General features: G+C 39.5%; 1 protein-coding gene across 3 annotated transcripts in view; it reads left to right on the plus strand.

The window, feature by feature from the left end:
* The window catches only part of KIFAP3 (kinesin associated protein 3), a 65,162-nt gene that overhangs the window by 8,929 nt on the left and 43,664 nt on the right, over positions 1 to 12,569 (plus strand). For all 3 annotated transcript variants that reach the window (XM_021404333.1, XM_021404334.1, XM_021404335.1), the window contains exons 7-10: positions 701 to 825; positions 1,251 to 1,349; positions 2,018 to 2,196; positions 4,405 to 4,567. In XM_021404333.1, the coding sequence (XP_021260008.1) occupies positions 701 to 825; positions 1,251 to 1,349; positions 2,018 to 2,196; positions 4,405 to 4,567 (566 nt within the window). The remainder of the gene's footprint in view (positions 1 to 700; positions 826 to 1,250; positions 1,350 to 2,017; positions 2,197 to 4,404; positions 4,568 to 12,569) is intronic.

Here is a 12,569-nt window from a genome sequence, read left to right on the forward strand (position 1 = left end):
TTTGACTTGTAGGTAAGAAGTTGTGCTGCTATCTTCTATTCCCTTCAGCATGTCTTACAGGGAAAAAACGGTATTCAAAACTGAGGTGAGTGCTTGCTCTTACTGGGATACCCCAGCATTTCAGTATACCCTGCGTGCAGTTTGCATTGCAACTTGATTTTAGGCCTCTGTTATGGTTCTTGTGAGTAGAGGATTCTCTGAAGCTCTTGTAGCGTGAATAGTGGGGTTAACTGGAAAATGTTTTCCTGTATGCGTGAAAATTAGAATGCAGCATTGTTCTGACTTGGGACAACACATGGAGATGTCTGAGTTTTCATCCCATAAGAAGAAAGAACAAATTTCTCTTTGGGACCATTGTGTCAGATCAAAAATACGAAACATCTATTTCTGTTTTTCATTTTAAGTTCATGTCTTGAAGCATTTACTGCTATAGTAACTTTTTCCTCTTAAAAACTGTTTTGCTGTGTCAACTTGACTGGGCAGAAAGTTTTGTTTCTGAAAACTTGGAAAAAGTATTCATGTTTTGAAGTAACTTCCCCAAAAGAAACACTCTATAATGCTGCAGACGGTAAATAGCTGCTTTTTTTTTTTTGATAATCTGGTGGTGTAGCATTGGAACCTTGCTATCCTAGATGTCAGAACAGGCGTAAGGTTGTTTGCATTCACCTTTTTCCTCACAAGTGTTCTTTCTTCAATGTAGTTTTTCTCAATTTCACGGCATAATCACACACTACAAAATTGGAGCTCTGTGTATGAATATCATAGACCATGAGCTGAAGAGACATGACCTTTGGCAGGAAGAACTTGCTAAAAAGAAGAAAGCTGATATCCTTTTGACAGGCTGGGGCAGCTTGATGGTTCTTGACTTGTATTGGCAGCTGTTGTTGAGTTATACGTGACTAGCGTATAGCAATTTCTGTGAAAGCAGTAGAACGTACTAGAATTGCAAAATACAATTGTAGATATGAAAAAGACTGAAAGTGAAAAGTTTGGGCTATTGAAGAGATTATTCTCAAGTTATTAAACAGCACAAGTGTAATATTTTATGAGCAGTGTGTCCTGGGAACATTTTTGCTGAATACTGAGTAGATTATATAGCCAGGAATAGGAAGAAAAAAAAATAAGTACTGTGGATGACAGTGAGTTGTTGCTGAGATAATGTGTCTCCAATGGCTGAATAATACCTCTGGGGACAGTGGTCATCCAAACTGTGTAACTTCTGTCGGAACTCCTTAACTTTGGCCATTTACTTGATGAAGATCCTGAAAATCAAACCTTGAAAAAGGACTACGAGAAAACCTATAAGAAATATCAAGGGCTAGTTGTCAAGCAGGAGCAGCTACTCAGAGGTATGAAATTCAAACAGCAAATTACTGGTTAATGTGGGTGGAGGGTTGTCTTGAATGATTGCTATAACCACGACAGCTTAAACATACTGAATGCGTGCATGAAGATGGAAGAGCTTGACAAAAGAATAGGGAGAAGACAAGCACTTGATCAGAATGTTTGACAGTATGCTAACAATTCTTTAAGTGATCTGTCAGTCTTGGAGAAAACCAAGTGTTCAACTTCTTTGCTTCTTTTGCTGGTGGTGTATATTTTCTTTACATTTTAATAAGTATATTTGTTTATTTTCAAGTTGGCCTGTGTTTGAGTCACGTTGAATAGCTCTCACCTTGTCTCAGTTTCTATATTCAAACATACTTAGTGCTAGACTGAGATGGTCTTGAGTAGCAAGGCTTTTCTAGGAAGGCTTTTTAGTGACTTCCATTGAAATCAAAAGAAAAAAAAAAGCTTCTCGTGGTCATAAATTTTACGATTTAAATTTTTATAAAACCGCTGGTAAGAAATAATGATTTTGCTTTCTAAATTGGAATAAAAAGCATTTATGGTCAGTTCTGTTTAAAATGCATTAGGAAGGGAGTGGAATGCTTCTGAAAGTCTTAAGTACTTAATGTGTATATACTGATTCCATTGTCTTTGACCTATTGATCTGATTTGTATTGGAATTTGTTAGTTGCGCTTTACCTGCTCCTAAATCTTGCGGAGGATACTCGCACTGAGCTGAAGATGAGAAACAAGAACATTGTCCATATGTTGGTGAAAGCCCTGGACCGTGATAATTTTGAGCTGCTTATCCTGGTTGTATCTTTCTTGAAGAAACTCAGCATTTTTATGGAGAACAAAAACGATATGGTAAGGCCCACAGCACTCCACTGCAACGTTGGGAAATCATGCACAATCTCTGAAAACTTTATATGGCTGGAAGGAAGGGACGTCTCTGGCACCCAGATTGGCCCTGATTATCCTATTTCATTATGAGAAAAATGAATAAAAGAAAGGAAATTGAACGTTAAGCTGCAACGTGCTACAGAAAATTCTGATGCACTCTCATTCCGAACTGTGAAACTAAATACATGGAATTCCAAATTTTAAGTTCTCATTCCAGAGTTTATCATACCTGTGCTCCTGGAGATGTCCACGATCCTTCCCCTAAATTAGACTTGTGTGTTCAGATATTGACTCTACCAAGGATTGTCTTGGAAAAAAAAAAGTTATCTTTTTACAGTTTGCTAGACTACTTTGGTCTTCAAGGGCACCTCGGAACTGTTCTTTCATGCTGCCAAAACCTCACAAGAATTTGAGGCAGCAATGTTTTTCATAAACTTTTTTTATTTGAAATCTCAAACTTCTGAAATTGTAGGATTCTTTTTTTTCTTCCTGAAGAAAACTTCCTTAAACTCTCGGCAAGTATCCGATCTCCTGAATTCCCAGTGGATTTTAGTAGATACACGCCTTTGGTTCTGTGCTTTTATGCAGTGGCTGAAATAGAAGTGATAAATTTTTCCTTATCCAAGAGGTAATCTGAGATCAATGTTACACTTGTGAGATGGAAAGATCTGTGCAATAGAAAATTAATTGCATCTTTGTCAGTGGAACTCTGTTATACTCTTGCCTATGCACTGAATGCTGTTGACAACAGGCATCTCCCATATTTTTATAGAATTATCCTATTTCTTAACAAAAATAAGATGGGGGAATGTAGGCTATTTATCAGGTGATCCATCTTTGATTTATTTTATAGCTGCGTAGTGCCGTGAAGGGCTTTTATTAGGGAAATAAGGATTACAGCCCACTCATTTGCTGGCATGCTTTGAGCATTCCATTTGATTCAGCAGAAAGACAAATGAAACAAAATTGTTGGGTTTGTTTTATCGCAGTGTTTGAAAAGTTTCGGAAAAGCTTTTAAAAAGATTTGCATGCTACAAGTCAGCTGTATGGGGGTCTTTCAGATAAAAGATGCATACTTTTTTTTTTCCTGAAGTATTATTAAGGAAGGGTACCTATAAAGGAGATGTCTTAATATTTTCATTAGGCTGTAATACTCAAATGTTGAAGGCAAAATAGGCTCAGGCAATTGTGCAATGTCTGATTCTAAGTAAAGCTAAATAATCCACTTATTTATAGCACGTTCTTTCATTTGGTATTCAAGTGCAGTATTAAATTCAAAGCAGTGAAGTAGGAGTCCTTGGTATCTGATGGTTTCTGATCAAAAGGATCCAGTTGTTTGATTATTGCACTATGCCACGTGAGGAGAGCTGTAGTTTCTTTTCTTAGAACTAATCCTCTGTGTATTTATAACTGGAGTGCTAATTACATCCCTGCAAAAGTTTGAAGTAATTTAATGTTCCTCCGTCTGGCCAAGCAAGGTGCTAGGAGATGATGAATGCTGTCAAAAGATTATGTCAAAGAAAAGCAGATAATTGATGTTTAAAAATGATAAAAACTTTCTGAAGTCTTGCCATTCAACGCTCTGATGTCTTTTCTGACTGGTCAAGTGGACAGGATGTCAGGAACCGATACCACTTCTCAGTGACTGGATTCCACTTTTGAATTTGGAAGTGATACATATGAGAGAATGTGAAAGTTCTGTCTTGGGGTTCATTTTTAAATTCATAACTATAGATCTTAAATTCATTTTGGATGCAGATTCTGTCTTTCTTGGTTGGGCATCTCACTTTACTATCAGTTGCTCTAGGATTGTTCCCATTTGAATGGATTTACCACCCCCTCCCTTCCCAATTTAGTCTTGCAAGTGATGTCTTTAGATCATATTCTTACAGTATTTCAGTGGTGAGGTATATTTCTAAGATGTCTGAACTGTTTCGATTTTTTTTTTAAATCAACTTGATGAAATAAACCAATTTGGAAGGCTTCAACCGTGAGGACATAAGAGAACCTGCTTCAGATGAAAATGCATTGACAGTTACTGTTAAGTGTAGAAATTCCAAATGCACGTGCGCATGCTTGCGTGTGAATATACAGCACATTCAGAGGGCTTTTACATTGAAAATAAAGCTCTGTTTGGATGGGTTATGGATTTTTCTTTTTCTTTATATACAGGTAGAAATGGATATTGTTGAAAAACTTGTGAAAATGGTACCTTGTGAACACGAAGACCTACTGAACATCACCCTTCGACTCTTACTAAATCTCTCCTTTGACACAGGCCTGAGAAATAAAATGGTGCAAGTTGGTTTGCTTCCCAAACTCACTGGACTCCTAGGTACGTTTTGTTCTAACACGGCTGTTTCAGCAGGGACAGCAAAGCTGTCTACATCATGATGTAATGTGACCAAAAATTGCTGCATCAGTTTTCTCTTTGCCGAGGAACTTCTTCACCACTCCCAACTTTGTCATTTAGATAATCTTTTGAGATGCAGGTTTAAATGGAAGTCTAAAATAATGCAGTTCCTAGTAGTTTAATTGCTGGCTTCTCTTAAACTGTTGAATGAGTCATCTGGTCTTTAAAAATACCTTTGCTATCTAAGTGAAAATCATTTGTGCTGACTGGTGGACAATGCTTGTAATCTTAGGGAGCACCGAGAAGAAATAGCCAGCAATTTCAGGGAGCTTAGTTGCTGGAGATACAGCTATCTCTGTTCTTTATGAAGCTAGCTGTACGTGCTGCTTCATGTTACTGCAGTGGTCCATGTAGAGATCAGAAGTTTCACAGTTTTGTAAGCGTCAGCTGTGGACGGCACTGACTTCTTTATTTTTAGCCTTCCCACTTGACAGTCTGTAATGTGTGTTAAGATCGTGTGAGAACTTGACAACGAAAAAGTTACACTTCTGTCACTTTAGAGGAAAGCTACGGAGACTATGAGGAGTCTGGGGAAAGCAGGGGATTGTCTCACTTGATTCCTTTTTTAACAGTGGAGTTCTCCAGGAGGAGTTTTCATTACTTCCTGTGCGTTCATTTGGCTGATACTATCTAAAAACTGCTCTAGTAGATACACAGAACGTTTGGCTGTAAGGATTGCGGAGCGTTCATTTCTAAGTGGGAGCTGAGGATCTTGTTGTGAAGCCTTAAGTGCGTGAAACACTGATGGAAGGCATTAAGTTTTACGTGATTATTTGAGGTTTGGGATATCCTCAGTCCAGGGCAGCTGGTGTATCCAGATGTGACAGAAGTGGAATGCAATAGTGAGCTTTCTCTTCTACCTTTGTATAGTTGCTTAGGATTATTTGCTTTCTCAGTTCTGCAATAAACCTCAGCATGGTCTTATTCTTTTAGTCTACAAGTTAATATCATGAAAACTTACGTAATTAATGCTTCCAGATCGGTGTCAGTGATTAATACAATGGCTATCTGACATATCCTGAAATTCCCCACATTTTTTATGCTTTCTGTCCCACAATCACATTTGTATTTAATGTCCGTCTCTGGCCTGAGCTAGGAGAAATAAGAAAAACGGAATTTGGAATCCATCCTTTTGCATTTTTTTTAACTGTTCTCCTTGCGACCGTGCTTCTTGACAGTAAAGGAGGCCAAGAAGTGGAAACTGGTCAAGAAGTGTATTTTCTTTTGCTTAAGTTGAGGTCTTGCTAGGTAAGTCTGGTTCAGCTTGAACTACAGTTTCGGAGTACGTCACCCCAAGCAGTGGCACAACACAAACCACTGAAATCCCTGCTTTCAGAAATTCCCTATTTAATACTGGAGTCAGACTAAACTCATCAGTTAGATATCTGCTTTCTAGACTCTGATTCTAATGTGGAGAATTTCTCTCCAAATGCCATTGCCTTGGGCTTGAACACAGACATGTGAGAAAGGCTGTTTATTTCAGAAGAACTGGCTGCTAACATCACGGTCAGTTCCTGAAGTGCTGTTAAGGCAATCTATTGCAAGGTCTGCTAGTGCTTCCAGAAGCTTCGCTGTCTGCTCTTGGCTCCTTGAACGGTTCTTCTTCCCTTGACTTGGGAGCTTGTAGCCCTTTTTTGTGCTTAGAAGCATGTGTTGTTTGACCTGGCTCCCTCCTGTAGAATTGTTTGATACTTATTTTGTGGTGTACTGATTAGAAAATAAAGTAATAGACAATTTTTCTACCTAAATTTTCTAAATCAGCTATGCGATTCGTAAGACTTTTCTTGATACAGCGATTCACACAATCCTCCACGACATTGCTTTGTGTATCCTGGCTCAAGGAAGCCTGTAACCTTAACAGTAAAATAATCACGGGCTAGATACCCCTTTCATACAGGTTACTTGGGCATTAAACGCATTACTCAAGTCAGTACCCCTCAGCTTACATTTGCAGGTCACCTTAAAGTGCTGACAAATCTCAGCAGCTGTTGACAAGTTACCATACAGCTCCTAATGCCAAGAGGTCAAGTTTGTTGACTCAGCCTACTGAAACTTAACATTCGTGCATGCTGGGCCTTTCAGTCTTTCGCACTGCGTTTGAGATGAGTATAAATTAAGTGTAGTAGGTGCTTAAGGGGAGAGTTGAGATTGCAAGGAAGGAAGCAACAGGATTTGTCAGGCAGCGGTTTTGAGCACTGAGGTGGCCTTCTTTGACAATGTAGAGTTGTGGATGACATGCGGGCTTCCCAAGGGGGACTCTTCATGGCTTGGGAACAGGGGGGCTCTAAATGTAGCTTGAGGCCAGAAGCAGAGGAGGCAGAATGACTTCAACCGAGCTAGCAAAGGAATGGGCTAAGTATGGCGTGGATATATTGGAGAAGGGCCATCCTCTTGCCTTATGCTCTAGCGTGTTGAGGCGGCTGCTGCTGAAAGCAAGGACATGAGAAATTCTGCTTAGTCTTCGTTTCCATTTTAATTAGCCTTTTCTTTTTAATAGTGCCAGTGCCTGCTTCCCCATGTAGCTTTGCCAGTCAACACCACTTGCTAGTTTTTGCGGCTTCTCTTCACAAGTCTGAAGTATTGTATGCGACAAGACTCCTCTTGTTCCCTCCAGGCACCCAAGTTAATCAGCTACAGCTGATCTTTGTTACACTGTGACTCTAAAGAGCTGGGTACAGTTGAGGGAAACTTGGCTTCAAACTTACCAATCAGAAGCTGGAGCAGAACTGTGGAGGCCTATGGGATTATGGTCTGTTGTGTATGAAAAAGACTTGAATGCAAGCTACCTTGAAGTATGGGAAGAGATTTTGTTGGCTTCAGTTCTTGGATAAAACAAATTCTTGTAATTGCTAGTCGACAGTGCTTTGATGAAAACTTTGTTTTGTACTGATGGTCTTGCTTAAGTACTTAAAAATTATATTTACTGAGTGATCTTATTGTTATGCATTTTCCATGTGTATGCTTTATGTGCCAGGAATGTAGTTTCAGGAGATTCAAGTGCCAATCTGTGAATCTACCAAGTGGTTTAAACTACTTGCTTGAGATACGAAAAACCCAGGTTCAGTGCCCTCAAATCATCGCCTTGGAACGAGAGGCCGGAGTTGAGCATTATAGAATATTGTGTGGAAGTTTGCTTTGCTCTCATTTTGCTTTGCAAGGCATAATTCAAGTGGAGTGTAAGAATGGCTTGGTCCAAATACCGTAGGGTTTGATGGTTAGTGATTTTTCTTGTGGAAGTTATTCTCATTGAAGGGGTGAAATATAGAGCTAAACTTTAAAGGAAGGATCTGAATTTGTTTTCTTAATCCCTGTGAGCATTCTACCCTTAGACAATAGGGAAATGCTACCCTTCTTTTTTCATAATCCTTGCCCTGTGTGATTGGTGACTAAAGTAGATGCTCTGGCAGCAGACAGGAAAAATAAAACATTGTCTACAAGGAAGAGTGAAATAACTTCTTGTTTGGACCAAATCCACTTTGTTTTTCAGTTAACTGGCCAAACCAAATGCAGAATTTAGTACAGCTCTTAAATACACGCACAGCTTGTGGTTCACATTCTTCTAATAAGGGTGCTCTTTTGTGCTGTGTCTGAGTGGTTTCTTAGTCTTTGTGAAGTGAGACAAATAGTTCTTCCTTCTCTGTGAGACCAGCAGGCAGCTTGCTCAGCAGAACCAGCTGAGTGCTGCTGTGCATGTGATGGCAGGCTGCATGTTCTTCTTGGTGGACTCCCGTTCAGAAAGAGCTCCTGGCAATAGAGGATGTGGCAAGCAGTACTGAGGTTTCTGTGTCCTCCCATGAATTAGTATTTTCTCTCAAAATGATAGAAATGCTAGGGAATGGTGTGGGAGCTCTTACAGTGGGAAGTGTATTGCTACCCAAAGGTAAATGGGGAGGGAAGATCTGTTCCTTGAAAGAGTAGCTCTGGCTGCGTTCAAGGAGCAAACATTCATGTGATTTGTGCTGGACAGCTCTTAGGGGTATTGAATGCATGTTGTCCTGAAATTCTTTTTTTTTCCATTCACTTCACTTCCCAGTGCAAGCCATGTTTAAAGAACTCAATACGTTTGGAAGTCAGACTAAAGCATCTCATCCTTGTTCAGAATTATGAGCTGTTTTGTAAAATGGAGATCTGATTGAATGCGGAGATTTGCGAGCTGAAAAATAGAATTGCAGAACGCTGCCAGTTAAAATTTCAGCCCGAATGGGACATGGAGTGCAGAAGGGTTATGTATGTGTCTGTGGAAGTGTTACACGGTGCCAGAGTGTTCCACCTCCAGAATGATGAACGTCACAAGTTATTTTTTTTTCAGTACCGATTACTGTGACTGAAAGAAAATTGGCTTTGTGGGTTTCTACTTCCATTTAGCCAAGTAGTGCTTGTTATACCTTGCAGTGAAGTACCACGTGATTAGTCCCAAGCAGCAAGCAGTATAGTTTTCCTGGTATGGAGTGAACCTATGTACTTTATTAATGTGAGCATCTTGATCTATGTTCTTGATTTCTTGGTGTTCTAAGACTTCGTGTCAGCATACCGAGGTAACAGCCGCTTTATCTGTGGCTGAAGTCTGAGGGTTGTGCAGTAGCTTACCAACTCCAAAGTAGGTCATACTTCTCCTGTATTCAGGCTCTTTATTTAAGCTGGAGATAGGGATGGCAAGCTACTTTGTCAGTCTGTGATTTATTCTTCACTGAAGAGTCTGCCTTCACTGGATCCACTGCCAGAATTTTTGAGTTTTATATTATAATACCTCATTTTCTAGTTTTCTTGCTGGAAGCTGCTGAAACGCGTTTGATATTTTTCCACTCCTTACAAGTTAGGTTTAATGAGCAATCATAGAATTGCCAAGCAGTTGTATTTTCGATTTCTTAACAACCAGGTCCTGATAATGGTATGCAGCCAAGGTGTGTTTGACTGCTGTTTAAAAACCCAAGAAGTAGTTTGCTCTCTAATTAATGGAGTGCTGTGGGTTTTTTAATGTTCTATTCCTTTTATGAAAGTTTCTTTTAAGAAGGCTTGAACTAGATGTGTTCTCTTTATGAGTTTGCTTGGCCTTTTTGTAATGAACTTATTATGGAGCTTCACACATCTGTTGGAAAGTGGAGCTTCTTATAGGCTACTGCAGTGCTTTTTCTGATTTTAATAGGCCTCGTTTATCCTATAAAGCAACATACGTTTTTTTACCTGATCAAGTGAGCAAACAATAGGGGTCAGATGTGGCAAAGACCCTAACAAAAAGCACATGTCCAACCATCAGGGTGAGGTAAAGTCATATCGGGATTGCTTGAAGTTATTAATGGCAGTAAAATTTATGCTTCCTCCTGTTTTCCCAATTAAATTGAGAAACCTTTTTTTCCTAAGGTGGCTCTGCAGCAGCTGGTTCCAATACACGTTGTGTGAATATTGCCTGGGGTGTCTCCATTCCTTTATAGTAGAGGCTGGCTGTAGCACATTAAGTAACAGTTCAACTACAGGGACTGGTCTGTTGGAAAGCAGTAATTATTAAGGGATTTCTTTAAATGGTAGCTTTTTTATCATTTGTGGTGAATGTGGCCAAAAGCTTAAACTAAAGAAAAATCCAACCCTCTTTAGCGTTCAAATTTTAAATTCCTATTAGATATTCAAGTAAAACTAGTGTGCCTGACTTCAGGAGAGTGTTGGGTACACGACGTGCCCTAGAACTCACTATTTAGATACTTTAACTGCGGATTTAGATGGACAACTTTAGTATTACTAAAAAACTGGTTTCTGATGTTGAGGAATATAAAACTGAAAGCAGAGAGGCTTCGGTGTCATTAGTATTGTGTTTGAAGCAGAAATGAAATCCTAAGTAACTTTTTTTATTTTGTTTTTAACATAAAACTCTTTCTTATATCCCTGCCTCGCAGTACTGGAAAGCTGTAGTAAGTTATCAGTAGGAATGACTGAAATTGATAAACATTTTTGTATTTCTTGCAAGCTTTTAAACACAATTGTCTAAGTCTTTTCTGAATCCTCTAACTTAGCTCTATTGACTTAGAAACGAAGTGTCTTTTCATTTTGTAGCCATTATAGGTGGAATGTTGCTAATGTGAATACCGACTTCAGATGAGTGAAAGCTCTTTGCTACGCTATGTTGTTCACATATAGCTATGTGATTAGTGTTTTTGTTTCTTTTAACTGAAGCGGATAACTTTTGCATAACACTGGAGAAACCAATTTCATGGATGCTGACTGAAATACCTCCAGGGACTGGGGGTACCACCACTGCCCTGGACAGCCCATTCCAATGCTTAAGCACCCCTTTCATGAAAAAGTTCTTCCTCGTTGTCAATCTAAGCCTCCCTGGCACAACTTGCAGCCCTTGCCTTGTGTCCTATCACTTGTTGCCTGACAAAAGAGACTGACAGCCTCCTCACTGCAGTCTCCTAGCAGGTAGTTGTAGAGAGTTATGTGTTCTCCCCTCAGCCTCCTGTTCTCCAAACTAAGCAACCCCACTTCCCTCAGCTGCTTCTCATAAGTTTTGTTTTCTAGTCCTTCCACCAGCTTTGCTGCTCTTCTCTGAAGGTGTTCCAGCATCTCCGTGTCCTTCTTGTAGTGAGGGCCAAAAACTGAACACAGTACTTGAAGTGCAGTCTCAGCAGCGGTACGTACAAGAGGACAGTCGTTTCCTTGCCCTGCTGGTCAAGCTGTTTCTGACAGGAGCCAGGATGGTTGGCCTTCTCGGGCACACGGGTGGCTCGTGTTTCAGAAAAGGACCCTTGGTCCTTTTCTACTGTGCAACTTTGCAGCCACTGCTGCTCAAGTCTGTACTGCTGCACGATTGATTGATGGACATTCTAATTAACAAAGAAGTCTTCCTTTTTTTTCTGTAGAAAGAGCAAGCCTCGGAAAAAGATCTCATACCTAAATTTAGCAGTGTTCTGCTCGCTCAGTGGCTACTCATAGTCTTCTTTAAAAGTAGCAGTACTGCAGTGAAGGGTTTACTGTATGTATTTCTATCTGTCTTGTGTAGAGTTCCAGTCAAAGAAGTGGAGTTTGGTGCTCCAGATGTGCAGCTTTGTTTTTGTCCGTAGCTGTAACATTAAATAACTCTACCTAAATTAGGCGTTTGTGATTCCTTTGGCTTAGAATTTACTGTTATACTTCTTTCTTTGTTTCCTAGGGGCGTGGGGGGGGGGAAGCACATCCATATTTCAGATGCAGCATGTGCTTAGTTCTTTGAGGGAGGAAGACAGACAAAAATACGGATTTTAAGTTAGGCATGTGGTAGGAAGCCAGTTTCAAACACGATCAAGGTGGTATAAGAAGGGTTATTAGTTAGTATTTAACAACATTATTTACATAGCCTACTCTTTCTGAGTATGAGCAGATCTGCAAAGTCCTTAAGGTTCTCTTGATAAAATAAACTGATATATCCAATATGATGTATATTTACATATGTAAATCAAACCAATATGTGTCTAAACCACACGCTGACTGACTTAGTCCAACTGTTTCAGTGCTGCTTGCAAGGAATAATAACAGAGGAAAGCTGTGATACCTTTCTAACATGTCTTTTTCCCCTCCTTGCTAGTTTTAATGCACATGAATAAGCCCCTCTTAAATGTAAATAGAGTTTTCTGTCAGCAGTGTGAGCTGGTATATAGTTGCTATGTTCAGTTTGTTACATTCCCACCTACCTCCGCTTCTTATTTGTATAATTGTGCAACAGGTTTGACTTAAGAGTACCAAAGTTTGGAACTGAAGTGAAGATTCACTCTGCTATTTTAATACTTACCTTCTTCTGAGTTCTGGTTTTGATTTAGTGTAGTTAATGTTTTGCATGTGAGTTGAATAGGGCCTACATCACATCTAATGCTGGTACATTGATTAGTCTATTAGAAATGATGGCTACTCGAATTACTGATACTCTTATATTTGAATAGTTTAGCCCAGAATTTATATT

This window comes from Numida meleagris, chromosome 7 (genome assembly GCF_002078875.1).
Source record: "Numida meleagris isolate 19003 breed g44 Domestic line chromosome 7, NumMel1.0, whole genome shotgun sequence".
Lineage (NCBI taxonomy): Eukaryota > Metazoa > Chordata > Aves > Galliformes > Numididae > Numida > Numida meleagris.